General features: G+C 43.4%; 1 protein-coding gene across 1 annotated transcript in view; it reads left to right on the forward strand.

The window, feature by feature from the left end:
* Positions 1 to 12,718: 12,718 nt before the first annotated feature.
* The window catches only part of Zyg11b (zyg-11 family member B, cell cycle regulator), a 48,498-nt gene continuing 45,270 nt past the window's right edge, over positions 12,719 to 15,946 (forward strand). The window contains exon 1 of the mRNA XM_048351328.1: positions 12,719 to 12,927. Coding sequence (XP_048207285.1) covers positions 12,898 to 12,927 — 30 coding nt within the window. The 5' untranslated portion in view covers positions 12,719 to 12,897. The remainder of the gene's footprint in view (positions 12,928 to 15,946) is intronic.

Here is a 15,946-nt window from a genome sequence, read left to right on the forward strand (position 1 = left end):
ATCCTATCCAAAATGTAGTTGCTGTGGAACTTATCCCTTGTAAGTTCTCACTAAATCAATGAGTGAACACTTCAATTATAAAACATAGAAAAATGCTGGAAATGGCACTGGAATAAGGATCAGAAGGCTTCAGTTCTAATTCTATTCTGCCAGTTCTATATTCTTTGACTTTGACAAAATCTTTCCTTTTTTAGATTTCCAGTCTCTTGTAAAATAGGACTTTTAGTCTATTCCCCACTCCAAAGTGTTAGAAATAACTCTGCATGTTGGGGTGTCACATAGGAATGAGACCAACTCGAAAGGAATTTAGCAGGGCAAAGTTTACTTTTCCAGAGGGTGTGCCACCAGCCAAAAATCTGGCAATTGAGCATTCAGCCTGCTCCCTTTTTATCCTTAACTCAGCAGGCCCTTGCCCTCTGCTCATATTGGCTGAGCTCAGGTTCACAATCTGCAAAAGGATGTGGCTTAATTAATGGGATATGACTATATTCAAGGAGCTTCTAACAAGATGTCTTAATTAATGTGCTCAGGAAAAGGATTTATGTAACTCAGATTTAACCAACAAGTGCCCAGGCACCTGGCCAAAGCAGGAATCCTTCAGAAAAATAATTCTCTCAAGATTAACAGAAAAGAAGCAAACTACTTTGGTAGAAAAGATGCTTTTCGGGCTGGGGATATGGCCTAGTGGCAAGAGAGGTTGCCTCGTATACATGAAGCCCTGGGTTCGATTCCCCAGCACCACATATACAGAAAACGGCCAGAAGTGGCACTGTGGCTCAAGTGGCAGAGTGCTAACCTTGAGCAAAAGGAAGCCAGGGACACTGCTCAGGCCCTGAGTCCAAGGCCCAGGACTGGCCAAAAAAAAAAGAAAGAAAAGATGCTTTTCTCACATAGGTTGGGAGAATACAGACCAACCTTTATACCTAAGTTTTAAGGGTATTTCCACACAACCAAAATTGTGTTGTCTCCTTATCTTACTACTTGCAGATGGGGATTGGGATGAACCACTGGAAGCAGTAAAGGAGATATGGCCATACATGTGTGTGGCTTGTTCCTCTCTTTCTCTCTCTTTCTCTCTCTCTCTCTCTCTCTCTCTCTCTCTCTCTCTCTCTCTCTCTCTCATTGTATCTCTCCATAATCCTTAAAATATTGTAAAAACTAAATAAAATTCTGGGGCTGGAAATATGGCCTAGTGGCAAGAGTGCTTGCCTTGTATACATGAGGCCCTGGGTTCAATTCCCCAGCACCACATATACAGAAAATGGCCAGAAGTGGCGCTGTGGCTCAAGTGGCAGAGTGCTAGCCTTGAGCAAGAAGAAACCAGGGACATTGCTCAGGCCCTGAGTCCAAGCCCCAGGACTGGCCAAAAAAAAAAAAAAAAGAAAGGCAGAGCAAGCTATGTTGCCTTTATTTGGAAATCAATGGCTCCACAAGGCAACTCAGCAACCCTGCCATCCCTCCCCTTGGGACCAGATCACTGGATACTTCCCCACCTATACCACTGAGCCAACCATTCCAACTGGCTCCTCTTCTCTCAACTACTCAGGCTTTCTCTGTGGGCTACCCTATCACTTCCCTCCAGCCTCAGCATAGGCTGTGCCACCCTTGACCTCAGTCCTTATCTAGGATGCCTTCCTAATTTTGACTGGTTAACCTTAGGGAGAGAGAGGTTAGCCAATGGAGACTTCCTCTTCCTGAAGCACCATGATAAATAACTTCCTGGTGTTTTTTTTGTTTTGTTTTTGCTAAATTACTTATTTATTTACTTACTCATTTTTTTTATTTAGCTAGTACTTAGGCCTTGAACTCATAGCCTAGGTGCTCTCCCTTAGCTTTTTCACTCAAGACTGATAATCTACCACTTGAGCCACCACCATTCCACTTCTGGCTTTTTGCTGGTTATTCGGAGATAAGAGTCTCAGGGGCTTTCCTGCCTGAGCTGGTTTTGTTTGTTTTTTGCTAGTCCTGGTGCTTGGACTCAGGGCCTGAGCACTGTCTCTGACTTCTTTTTGCTCAAGGCTAGCACTCTGCCACTTGAGCCACAGCGCCTCTCTGGTAGTTTTCTATATATATGGTGCTGAGGAATCAAACTCAGGGCTTCATGTGTAGGAGGCAATCTTGCCACTAGGCCATATTCCCAGCCCCTGAGCTGGCTTCTAACCACAATCCTCTGATCTCAGCTTGCTGAGTGGCTAGGTTTACAAGTGTGAGCCACCATCATCCAGATGTGGTATTGTTTTAGTAGACTATAAACTCTTTAAGAATAGGAACCAGGTCTGATTTATTTGCTCACCAGGTCCCAGCATGTAAGTGTTCAATTTATTCCTTGTGTCTAATAATTTCTAAGAAGTCTTCTAGGTCTGCATTTACATTTTTAGACTCTATGAGCTCTGACGAGCAGAGAGGTCTGGCTTTCTCTTCTTTTCCCATTTCACACAGGACCCTCTGTGTGTCTGAGTATAACAGGCACTTGTTTAACACTCAAGCTGACTGCTGCAATTTGCAATTGCAGCCATTCCTGAAGCGTATGTGTGGCCCCAATTCACTGCAGGATGCTCAAGAAGTCCTTCCCCAACCAGCTTATAAAACCACACACAGGGAAGGAATCAGGCCTCAGGATAAATTATCTTCAGTCTGGGCTGAGATTTAGTGCCTTCTAAAAATGTTCACAAGGTTTGAAACTGTGACTTCTATTCCTGAAGCCTTTCGCCTGTAATTAAGAACAGATATAAGAGCTCAGTGCATGCACATGAGTGAACACATTAATCTGACTTCTCAATGTAACCAAATGCTGATGGTCAGGAAAAAAAAGCTCTTGTGCCAGAAGAGAGTTTGCAATCAAATGTCATATAGCATGAAAAATGAAATATAAGCACTTTACCTTTGTCCACAAAGCTGGCAGTAACTTGCCCCAGCCTCCTTTCCAGATTCATCTTCCCCTCCCATGCACACTATTTGTAGATCCTACCTAGTCACATCATTGGGTTTCATGCTCTAGTGCCTTCACATAAATGGTTCTCCATACAGAGTACATGCTTCCTTCCCCACCTAATTTGGGTAATTCTTGTCCTTCAAAATCCAGGTCAAGCAGTACCTCACAGTAACTGTTAAGAAACCTGTTCTGATCTCCACCCCCACCCCAACCTGGGCAGAGTGCCCAGGTCTATGATATAAAAGGCTCTTTTGGATTTAAAAAAAATTTTTTTATTTTAAAAATATTTTTATTGGGCTGGGAATATGGCCTGGTGGCAAGAGTGCTTGCCTCGTATACATGAGGCCCTGGGTTCAATTCCCCAGCACCACATATATAGAAAATGGCCAGAAGTGGCGCTGTGGCTCAAGTGGCAGAGTGCTAGCCTTGAGCAAAAGGAAGCCAGGGACAGTGTTCAGGCCCTGAGTCCAAACCCTAAGACTGGCCAAAAACAAACAAACAAACAAACAAAATAATTTACAAAATATATACATATTTTTTATTAACATATAACAGTTATACAGGAGAGCAGGTGTTAATTTCTATACATTGTATGTCAATCAAACTCACCCCATCTCTTTCTTTTACCCCTCTCCCTTCTTAAAATAATTCTACAAGTTTCATTTTATTATTCTATTTTCTTCTTTCTTTTCCTTCTTTCCCACTCTCTCTTCTTTCTTTCCCCTTTCTTCCTTCCTTTCTTGCTTGCCTGCTTGCTTTCTGTGCTGGTTCTGGGGCTTGAACTCAGGGCCTGGGTGCTGTTCCTGAGCATTTTCTCAAGGCTAGCACTCCACTCACTATTTGAGTCATAACACCACTTCTGGCTTTTTTGCTGGTTAATTGGAGATGAGAGTCTCACAGACTTTCCTCCTGTCTGACTTTAAAGCTTGATCCTCATATCTCAGCTCCCTAAGTGGCTAGGATCACAAGCATGGTGCCTACTTTCATTGTTTTGTTTTCACACATGCAAATTAACTACTTCAACCATATTTATTTTCATTCACTCTCTTTGTTGGTCTCCTCCATCCCACTAATACCTATCTTCCTAACAGAACCTATCATAGGGCTGGGGATATGGCCTAGTGGCAAGAGTGCCTGCCTCATATACATGAGGCGCTGGGTTCGATTCCCCAGCACCAAATATACAGAAAGTGGTCAGAAGTGGCGCTGTGGCTCAAGTGGCAGAGTGCTAGCCTTGAGCAAAAAGAAGCCAGGGACAGTGCTCAGGCCCTGAGTCCAAGGCCCAGGACTGGCAAAAAAAAAAAAAAAAAAAGAATCTATCATATTCCTGTCATTCATTTTGTGTTATTTTTTTCTAGAAAGGTATATTAATTGTACCAAGGTTTTTACCATATTATTTCAGTCATGCACATATTATGTTTTAATTAGAAGAACCCTCTTTCTCTTTCCCTGTTCTCCAACCCTCTTTTCCATTGTGGGTTCTTTCTCTTTTTCTTTTGTAGGGGTCAGTGCTTGGCTTGGAACTCAGGGCCAAGGTACTCTTGTTTAGCTTTGTGGCTTAAGGCTAGTGGTCTACCACTTGAGCCACATCTCCACTGCTGTCTTTTTTTGTGGTTAATTGGTGATAAGATTCTCATGTACTTTTCCTCCTGGGCTGGCTTCCCTTCCTGTCCCTTCCTTTCTCTTCCCTTTTAAAGATTTATGGTACTGGGGGCCCGATCCAGGGCATTGCTCATTACTGAGCTACATCAACAGCGTCAGATTGGCTTGCTTCTAAAGAAGACTGTGGTGTATTGCCTTTCCAATAAAATAATTATTTGAAAAAGATGGCATCTGGACCACAGCAATAAATAATACTGAGATTCAGAAAGTTAATTAAGTACCTACAGTTGATTAGATGAAATAAAAGGGACTAAGATTAAGAAATAAAATATTACATTATTCTCTTAGAAATGTGTGTGTGTGTGTGAGTACACAGTTGCACACATACTTGTGTGCCAGTCCTGGGGCTTGAACTAGGCCCTGGGCATGGTCTCTGAGCTTTTTTGCTCAAGTCTAGCACTCTATTAATTAAGCCAGAGCGTTACTGCCAGCTTTATTTTTGGTCCTTAATTGGAGATAAGAGTTTCACAGAGGTGTTGGGAGAGAAAAACTGTGAGAAAGCAAGGGAAGTGGTGACACTGCTCAAAAAGAAATGTATTCATTGCCTGATTTATGTAACTGTAGCCCCTATGTACATCACCAAACAAATTTTTTTTTTTTTTTTGCCAGTTCTAGGCCGTGAACTCAGGGCCTGAGCACTGTCCCTGGCTTCTTTTATGCTCAAGGCTAGCACTCTGCCACTTGAGCCACAGCGCCACTTCTGGCCATTTTCTGTATACGTGGTGCTGAGGAATCGAACCCAGGGCCTCATGTATAAGAGGCAAGCACTCTTGCCACTAGGCCATATCCCCAGCCCCATCACCAAACAATTTAAAAAAAGAGTCTCACATACTTTCTTGCTGAAGCAGCTTTGAACCTTGATCCTTAGATCTCAGCCTCCAAAGTAGCTAGGATTGCAGGCGTGAGCCACTGGCGCCCAGCTAGAATGTTTTAGCCTTTCAACTACTATGTACTCTTGTGATTCGTTTTCTGTCTGTGGTTATTTTAATATACCTAAAGAGGCAAGCTGGCTTGCTTTCTGAGAAATTGGAACAAGTTCTTAGTGCTTAAGCCAGAGGGCACTTGGAGGACATTGGCATCACATGAAATTAATTCCTTCCAGTCAGGCCATGTTCTAGGTCTTGAAGACAGATATAAATCAAATCCAGCTCTCAAGCTGCTCACAGCCCAGATTAGAAAAGAAACAGACACATAAGATGATGCTAAGTGAAATGAACTCCATGTTATGGAAACGATTGTTATATCACAGTTGTAACTACTTTCAATGTCCCATGTGTATCTGTAGCTTCTATGATTGATGATGTTCTTGTATCACCTTCCTGTGGTTGTACCTACACTATCTCTGTAATCTTATCTGAGTATATTGGAAACCGTGTATACTGGTATTAGAACTAGGAAATTGAAAGGGAATACCAAAATTGAGAGACACAGGGTAAAAAAAAAGACAAATAACTACAAAAGCAATACTTGCAAAACTGTTTGGTGTAAGTGAACTGAACACCTCATGGGGGGAAAGGGAAAGGGGGAGGAGGGAGGGGGTAAGAGGGACAAGGTAACAAACAGTACAAGAAATGTATCCAATGCCTAACGTATGAAACTGTAACCTCTCTGTACATCAGTTTGATAATAAAAATTTGAAAAAAAAATAAAAGAAAAAAAAAGAAAAGAAACAGAAAGGACAACACAATACAGTGGAATTCATAGGGGGATGATTAAGTGAATTATGCAGGGAATGATCAGGAGAAGTCTTCCAGAAGAGGAAGAGGCATGAATCTAGTATTAAAAGGCAAGTGGAAGGCATATTTAAAGAAAGAAAGAAAGACAAAGTTTCTTGGCAGAGGGAATGCCATGAGTAAATGCACACAGCCTTGAAATAGCATTATATTCTAGGAGCTATGAGTAATTCAGTACAGCTTTGGTGGCAGGGCAGAGCTGCTGTAAGACATGGAGTGAAGGTGTTAGTTAGTAATCAAGTGTTAGAATTGGAGTTGGAAATGTCCCTCACAGGCTCCAATGTTGAATGCTTGTTTCCCAGCTGGTGGTGCTACATGGGAAGGTTCTGGAAACCTTAGGAAGCAGAACCCAGATAAAAGAAGAAGGTTGCTGAGATCCTCTCAGCAACGTTATTTTCTGTCTACCAGGAGTTCAAAATCTACTTCTCATCTATTTTGGGGGTAGGGCAAACAGGTAAGGGGGGCACCGAAATGGAGGGACAAAGGGTGAACAAATAGAGCCAGTGGCTCACACCTGTAATTCTAGCTATTCAGGAGACTGAGGTCTGAGGATTGTGGTTCAAGGCCAGCCCTGGCAGGAAAGGTCGTGAGACTGGAAGAGGCACTGTGGCTCAAAGTGGTAGAGCGCTAGCCTTGAGTGAAAAAGTTCAGGTACAGCACCCAGTCCCCGAGTTCAAGCCCCATGACCAAACGCCCCCCCCCCCGAAAAAACAAAAGAAAACAAACAAAAACAACATCAGTAAGAGATGTTCAACATAATTAGTCATTATGGAAATTAAAATTAAATCATAATGATAGAACACTTCTCACTCTTTGGGACCATAATAAAAAAAAGACAGGACCGAGAATTTTTGTAGGTCAGAGCTACCTCTGTGCTTGCTTACCACATGTAAGGCCCAGGGTTTGATCCCCAGCACTACAAAAAGAAAAAGAATCGCAGATAGTGACAAAAGCTGATGAGGTTATGGAGAGATTAGAACCCTCATACTTTGTTGGTGAGAATGTAGAATGGTGCAGCTGTCTTGTTTTTTGTTTGTTTGTTTGTTTGTTTTTGTTGCCAGTCCTGGGGCATAGACTCAGGGCCTAAGCACTGTCCCTGGCTTCCTTTTGCTCAAGGCTAGCAGTCTATAACTTGAGTCACAGCGCCACTCCAGGCTTTTATCTGTATATGTGGTGCTGAGGAATTGAACCCAGAGCTTCATGTATATGAGGCGAGCACTCTACCACTAGGCCATATTCCCAGCCCAGGTGCAGCTGTCTTGAAGTTTGTCAATTCATCAAAAATTTAGAGTAACCATGACACAGTGGTTTTGCTTCTTGTCCAAAAGAAATGAAGGTAAACATTCATGTTTATAGTATTATTCACAATACCCATAAAACTGAAAATAACCCAAATGTCCATCATATGTATGAATTTAACTGTAAAAAGAATTAAATTCGGGGCTGGGGATATGGCCTAGTGGCAAGAGTGCTTGCCTCGTATACATGAGGCCCTGGGTTCAATTCCCCAGCACCACATATACAGAAAAACGGCCAGAAGTGGCGCTGTGGCTCAAGTGGCAGAGTGCTAGCCTTGAGCAAAAAGAAGCCAGGGACAGTGCTCAGGCCCTGAGTCCAAGCCCCAGGACTGGCCAAATAAAAAAAAAAAGAATTAAATTCTGCTACAATATGTATGAGCCCTGACAATGTAATGCTGAGTGGAAAGAGTCAGACTTAAAAAAAAAAAATTTACATATTACATGATTCCATTTGTATTAAATGTCCAGAGTAGGCAAATCCACAGAAATAGGCTAGATTTGTGGTTTCCAGGGGCCAGGAGTAATAGAGCCACTGCTCTTAAATATGGGCTTCTGCAACTAAAAATTTTTGTACAATTTCATAAATATTACCAAAAGCCACTGAATTATACAGTTTAAAAGGATGAGATTTGCTGGGCACTGGTGGCTAGTGCCTGTAATCTTAAGCTACTCTGGAGACTGAGATCTGAGCATAATGATTCAAAGTCTGCCCAGGCAGGAAAAGTCTATGAGATTCTTATTTCCAATTAATCACCAGCAAGCCAGAAGTGGAGGCATAGCTCAAATGGTAGAGTACTAGCCTTGAGCAAAAAGCCTGGGCACTATCTCTGAGCTCTTCAGCTCAGGCTCTACCCTTTTGAGTCACAGAGCCACTTCTGTTTTTTTGGTGGTTAACTGGAGATAAGAGTTTCATGCAGGGAATATGGCCTAGTGGCAAGAGTGCTTGCTTTGTATACATGAAGCCCTGGGTTCGATTCCCCAGCACCACATATGTAGAAAACGGCCAGAAGTGGCACTGTGGCTCAAGTGGCAGAGTGCTAGCCTTGAGCAAAAAGAAGCCAGGGACAGTGCTCAGGCCCTGAGTCCAAGGCTCAGGACTGGCAAAAAAAAAAAAAAAAAAAAAGAGTTTCATGGACTTTACTGCCCCGGTTAGCTTTGAATTGCTATCCTCAGATCTCAGTCTCCTTAATAGCTTGGATTACAGGTCCGAACCATCAGCACCCAGCAAGAGAGTAGCTTCTTATTTGTTTATTTTGTTTTTTGAGACAAAGTCTTGATATGTAGCTGACGCAGGCCTTGAATTGGTGATCTTCCTGCTTCTAGTGGACTTACAAGCATGTGCCACCATACTTGGCTTCCATTTCTCTTTATATCATTTCAAGTCTTCTGCCCATTTTACCTTTTGTGTGTGTGTGTGACACTAACTTCAGTTATGTATAGTAACATAATCATTATCCATTTTCCTAAGATATGAAATGCAAATGTATGTATATAGTCATTTGTCATCTGATGCTTATGTTGGCTTTTGCCTTACATGCATTTTTTTTCTGCATAGCTGAATGTATCAGTCTTCCCTTTTATGGTATCTAGGTTTTATTTTGTACTTAAAAAGATCTTCTTCACTTTGAGATTATTTTAAAAATTTCTCCCATGATTCCTTCCAGTATATTTTGCTGCTTTTTTTTTAAACATTTAAGTTTATCTTGCTGGATAAGGTGCGTGTAGGTGGATATCCAGCCATTCTGACAATAAATATACTCTCACTCTTTGCTTACTGATTTTTTTTCCAGTCCTGGGGCTTAGATTTAGGGCCTGAGCACTATCCCTGGATTCTTTTTGCTCAAGGTTAGCACTCTACCTCTTTATTGTTGTTTTTTTGCTGGTCCTGGGGCTTGGACTCAGGGCCTGAGCATTGTCCCTGGCTTCTTTTTGCTCAAGGCTAGGACTCTGCCACTTGAGCCACAGCGCCATTTCTGGCCATTTTCTATACATGTGGTGCTGTGGAATCGAACCCAGGGCTTCATGTATAGGAGGCACACACCCTTGCCACTAGGCCATATTCCCAGCCCCAGCACTCTACCTCTTGAACCACAGCATCACTTCCAGCTTTTTCTGTTTATGTAGTGCTGAGGAATGGAACTCAGGACTTCTTGTATGCTAGGCAAGCACTCTACTGCTAAGCCACATTCTCAGCTCTGCTTACTGATTTGATCATAATACATTTCCATATGTATTGGATGGACTTTCTATTCTGTTTCATTAATTATAGATCAGTGTGGCTCATTCCTATTTTTTTTAATGGCAGTAATTAGGTTTGAACTCAGGGTCTTATACTTGCTAGGTAAAGACAATCACAGAGCTGCAATGCACTGGTTGTTTTTGAGATAGGGTCTTGCTTTCTGTTCAAATACATGCTTCCATTTTGCTTCTCACTATAGCTGGGATGACAGTCACACCTGCTTTTTCCACTGAGATGGAGTCTTGGATTTTTCTACTTGAGGTGGCCTGGGATTATAATTCACTGATCCCTGCCTTCCAAATAGGATTACAAAAGTGAGCCACTGATGTCTGGCTTTCCATTCTCCATGGCAGAATCCTGATTTATTGTTCTTGTTGTTAGTTGCTCCCAATGGGCCTGTGTGTGTGTGTGTGTGTGTGTGTGTGTGTGTTTATGTGCTGGTATGAGAACTTGAACTCAGGGGCTTGAACTTTTGCTTGGCTTTCTTGCTCACAGCTGGCACTCTAGTGTTCATTTATTATTATTATTATTATTATTATTATTATTATTATTATTTTACTGGTCCTAGGGCTTGGACTCAGGGCCTGAGCACTGTCCCTGGCTTCTTTTTTGCTCAAGGCTAGCACTCTACCACTTGAGCCACAGCACCATTTCTGGCTTTTTCTATTTATGTGGTGATGAGGAATCGAACCCAGGACTTCATGCATACTAGGCAAGCACTCTACCGCTAAGCCACATTCCCAGCCCCTGGCACTCTATTACATGAACCATGCCTTTAGTCTTTTTTTTCCCCTCCTGGTTAATTAGAGATAGACTGTCTTAGACTTTTCTGCCTGGACTGGTTTTGAACCTTGATCCTCAGATCTCAGCCTCCTGAGTATCTAGGATTATAGGCATGAACCACTAGCATGCAGCTCTGATATTTTGAAATGTACTCATTACCTGACTCATGTAATTGTAATCCCTCTGTACATCACCTCTATAATAATAATAAAGTTAATTAATAAAGAAAACTGGACTAGGTGGACTGGAGGTAGCTCAAGTGGTAGAACACCAGCTGTGGCAGGGGGAAGGGGAGAGAGAATATGAGATCCTGACTTCCAGCCTCAGTACCATCACCAGAAAAAAAAAATTGAATCTATTGCTGAGTAGTCAGAATCAAAGACAGTAGACTAATGCATCCTCTGCCACCATAATGTGAACTGCTCTGCTCTGCTGTATCTTCTTTGCCATGATGGACTGATATCTTTGAAATAGCTAAAACAAATCTTTCTGAGGAAGAAGAACAGGAGGAAGAGGAAGAGAAGGAAGTGGAGGAGGAGGAGGAGGAGGAGGAGGAGGAGGAGGAGGAGGAGGAGGAGGAGGAGTTCTCTATGGCAGCTACTTAGAGTACAGTAGAGTTCACACAGCACTCGTGAGGCCCTCCATTTAATTCCCAGCACTGAAAATGCAACAAAGATAGAACATGCTTATCAATGAATGGAGGTGGGAGGCGGGATGAGAGAATGGAGTTATTGTTTACTGGATACAGAGCTCCCATTTTGTAAGATGATAAAAGTTCTGGAAAAAAAAAGTTCTGGAGCTGCATGGTGATGATTGCTACACAATAATGGATATGTACTTAATGCTGATGAATTATACACTTAAAAATGGTTAGTGGGCTGGGAATATGGCCTGGTGGTAAAGTGCTTGCCTCCTATACATGAAGCCCTAGGTTTGGTTCTGAGGAACAGTGCTCAGGCCCTGAGTCCAAGCCCCAGGACTGGCAAAAAAAAAAAAAAAAAAAAAAATGAGAACAGAGAAGGGTTTAGTGTTGGCTAAAAAATAAATTTAGAGTTGGTATGTGTAACTCAGGTACAGGGCTTGTTTAGTATGTTTGGCATTAAACATGTAGGAAGCAAAGGAAAACAGTACAGAAAGAGAAGTTACAGGAAGGTTGGAAGTTGCTGTAGGTGGTAGAAATCTCTCTCTCTCTCTCTCTCTCTCGCTCTCTCTCTCTCTCTCTCTCTTTCTCTCTCTGCCAGTCCTAGGGCTTGAACTGTAGGCATGAATGGGAAGGAAAAACTATCAGTGAAATAAGACTGCAGGAGGAAATGTTGGAGATTTGAAATAGTTACCATTAGAGTAGGAGAGTGTATGCAACTGGCAAAATGTAATCTAGCACTAAGGCCCCACTTTAATGTCAAATTTAAAAGAATCAATTAACCTTTTTTTTTTTTTTTTTAGTTTCCCCTCACCTCTAGGTTTTGCTGTAGGTTCAGGACAAATGAAGGTGAGGATTGGAGAGTGAAGGTGAATACGTTCAACGTGGGCGATAGGATCTAAACTAAAGGAAGTGAACAGATGAGGGCAGTATGAGCAGTCGCGCAAAGGCAGTGTCAGTCGATTTTGAGCTTCGGTGGAGTTGAACAGTTGGGGTTGGAGTACTGGAAGGAGTAAGAAAGGCAGGAGGTTGTAGGGGGAAAACTAGAGGAATAAATCTATGGTGATTGGACTACCGGGGACTGGAGATGTGGCTCAGTGGTAGAGCCTCAAAATGAATGTCAGGGAATCAGAAGCAGTTAAAATCTTCTCTGGCCAATGGCACAAGTGCTCCCCCGTAGACGATGAAAGCGAGTACTCCAACGCGCTGTCCACTGGCTAAAGGGGCTAAGTGGATTTGCAGGGGTGTCGCCCCTTTAAGGGCTGGTGGATGAAAAGGTAAAGGTGTGATTGGCTGCGGATCTCCGCAGCGAGTCTGCGCAGAAGCGGAGGCGGGGCCTGGCGGCCGAGCGGCGGGGGGGGGGCGAGGGGCGGAGCATCGGGGGCGGGGCGGACCTTCGAGGGGGCGGAGCCTGTGCCGGGTTTGGGCTGGGGCTGCGGCTGCGGCTGCTGCTGCAGCGCTGCTCTTCAGCTTCTGAGGGCAAGGAGGCCGAGGCCTGGGCCGAGCCCGGAGCCGCTGCTCGACGGAGGAGCCTCCTGGAGCCCCCGCGCCGGCTGAACCTGGGCGCGGGCTCGGGTCCAGTCCGTCGCACCACCCAGGACCGAAGCTGCATGCGCGAGGACCAGGCCGGCGCAACCATGGTGAGGGAACTAGGCCTGCCTCGGAATAGCCGCCCGCCCGACTAACCCCCGCGGGCCACTCTCTCCCTTGGTGTCCCTCGGGTTCCCGCGTCGTCTCACCCTTCGTTACCCCACTCTCGGCGTCCAGCTCCTCCTTCCCCGTGCCCCCGGTCCACCTGCTGGGAGAGCCCCTCTCGGCGACACCCCCTTAATCTCCCTGCTCTCCGGTGACACCCTTTTGTCACCCCCAGTGACAGCCTCCTTCGGCCTTCCCTTTGCCGACCCCCCGTCATCCTTAACCCTTCCTTCTTTTCTCCTCTACCATTTTTTCCTTTTTCCTCTGCCGTGATTTTAAGCCCCTCTCCCTTTCCCTCCCTGTGTTTTGCTCCTGCACTTTGCTGCACCCCCCCACCCCACACCTTTCACCGATTTCCATCTCTCCCCTTCTCCCTTTTGGCTTCAACGTCCACATTTCCTCGGCCCCTTCTCGGATATCCTCGCCCTCAAAGCTGCCCCCATTTCCTTCCACCGGCTTTGAGGGCGGGGGCTGCTAAGCAGGAGCAATTTGTAAGCGATTGCTTTTCAGGAGAGCTGTTGAACGGGCACACAGCGATTCATAGGCTTTCTGGTTCTCTCTCTCTCTCTCTTTCCCTCTCTCTTTTCGGAGGGTGGAAGGGAGAGAATGGGGAGGTAAAGGAAGAGAGCCTGGAAGCCGTGCCCCCTTGTGTCATTGCAAAATCTGCTGTGTTTCTGAGGCTAGGGTATATTGTGACCGTGTAAGAATCTAGCCCATTGACAGACGTCGTTAAAAATGCTTTTAAATTTATTTTTTATTTTGAGCGTGTTTGGATGTGGAGGTATGGTTTGAGGAATTAAACACATATATTTGCAGTTTTGACTGATATTACTTAGCACAATTGATTTGGTTTTATTTGGATGCAGAGACCAAGGGCATTTGAGGACTGAAAATCAACTTGGCAGTCAGACTGACAATCTATTTAGTACCTTCTAAAGGGTTCATTTGTTTTGCCCTTCCTGCCCTTTCTTGGGGGAACCTTTTATTTACAAATTTTCTTCCTGTTTCAAAATAGATTGTGTCTTCAGTTGGTTTTTCATTGAGTTGGATTGCAAGTGTTTTGCAGTACATTTTATTGAGAACATGGCTCTATCATATACAGTAAGTTTAATTTTTATCTCCGGTAGGGATAAGATTTTAGTCAAATATAAGTCCTAATAATCATGTTCTTCTAGGTTAGTCACTTTGTTTTCCTTCCATCTGATTTTTAGGAAAGTGGTCTATTAACACATCACTTAATCTAAAAACATTCCTGACTCACTGACTCTTGTATTTATAGGTTGTTAATCTTCTGTATCTGTCTCCTTCACTTTTACAACCCACCACACTGTCATTGTATCCTGGGGAATGTGAGATCTTGCACCAATTGTGCCTTACTGATTCCTGTTATTCCAGGAATGAGTGAGTGCTTGAATGATTTCTGTTATATCATTTTCCCACCTGACAAGTAGTCTGAAACTATTTTGAAGCAACTAGTGGACTACAGAGTGAATTGAGCATCTTATTATTATTTGTGTATGTTTGTGCAGGTACTGGGGCTTGAACTCCACCTGGGTGCTGTCCTTGAGCTCTTTTGCTTGAGGCCAGTGCTCTACCACTTGAGGCACAGCTCCACTTCTGGCATTTTGAGGCAAATTGGAGATAAGAGTCTCACAGAGTTTTCCTGCCTGGGCTAGCTTTGAACTGTGGTCTTCACATTTCAGCCTCCTGAGTAGCTAGGATTATAGGTGGGAGCTACTGGCGCGTGGCTGAGCATCTTATTTTTGATATAAAAGTGAATATAGTAAGAAGTGAGCCACTCCATCTAGGACAAAAAGGTAGCATTGGACTTACAGGAAATCTATTGAGAAAGACTATGTGGCTATGAACTTCCCTTTGAGTATTTAGGATCCCAAAGTATCATTTCAGGTATAGGGAAGAAAGTTTTGTTGTGAAAGTGAGGAGAGAGTTGAAAGAGATTGAGGATGTGTTGTAAGAAGGATTGCCTTTATATATATGGAAGGATGTAGGAATGAGGAGGTATAGTAAGAAGTAAGTCTAGAAAGATAGTTCTTTAAATATTTTTGGGCTGCTATAATAAAATGCTGTAATGTGACTAGCTTATAAACAACAAAAATTTCCCAGAGTTCCAGAGGCTAGGACGTCCAAGATCCAGACACCTGAACATTCAGTGTTTGGTGAAAACTTTCTTCCAGGCTCAGATGGCACTTTCTTTTTCTTTTCTTTTTCTTTTTTTTTTTTTTGCCAGTCCTGGGGCTTGGACTCAGGGCCTGGGCACTGTCCCTGGCTTCTTTTTGCTCAAGGCTAGCACTCTGCCACTTGAGCCACAGTGCCACTTCTGGCCATTTTCTGTATATGTGGTGCTGAGGAATTGAACCCAGGGTTTCATGTATGTGAGGCAAGCACTCTTGCCACTAGGCCATATCCCCAGCCCGGCACTTTCTTTTTCTTTTCTTTTCTTTCTTTTTTTTTTTTTTTTGCCAGTCCTGGGCCTTGGACTCAGGGCCTGAGCACTGTCCCTGGCTTCTTTTTTGCTCAAGGCTGGCTCTCTAGCACTTGAGCCACAGCACCACTTCTGCCTTTTTCTGTTTCTATGGTACTGAGGAATTGAACCCAGGGCTTCATGCATGCTAGGCAAGCACTCTACCACTAAGCCACATTCCAGCCCCAAGTATGTTTCCTTTTTTTAAAAAAATGCTATGTATGTATAGTAATTTCAAATGTGAAGAGTTTTAGTCCACTTAAAATGTGCTAAATTCCTTCATGGGATTGGATATTTGAGGACTTCAGAGAGGCTCTTGCAAATAAAGGATTAGTTTATAAAAGTGATTAGTTTATAAGAGTTTTGTAGTAGTATAGATAGAAAGAATAGCAGGTGCAAGTTAGATGTATGATGGTACTGTCTAGACTGCCTAACTCTTATATACTCTGGAATTCTCAATTCTAAGAGTTTAAGGAAACTGT

The sequence above is a fragment of the Perognathus longimembris genome, chromosome 7 (assembly GCF_023159225.1).
Source record: "Perognathus longimembris pacificus isolate PPM17 chromosome 7, ASM2315922v1, whole genome shotgun sequence".
NCBI lineage: Eukaryota > Metazoa > Chordata > Mammalia > Rodentia > Heteromyidae > Perognathus > Perognathus longimembris.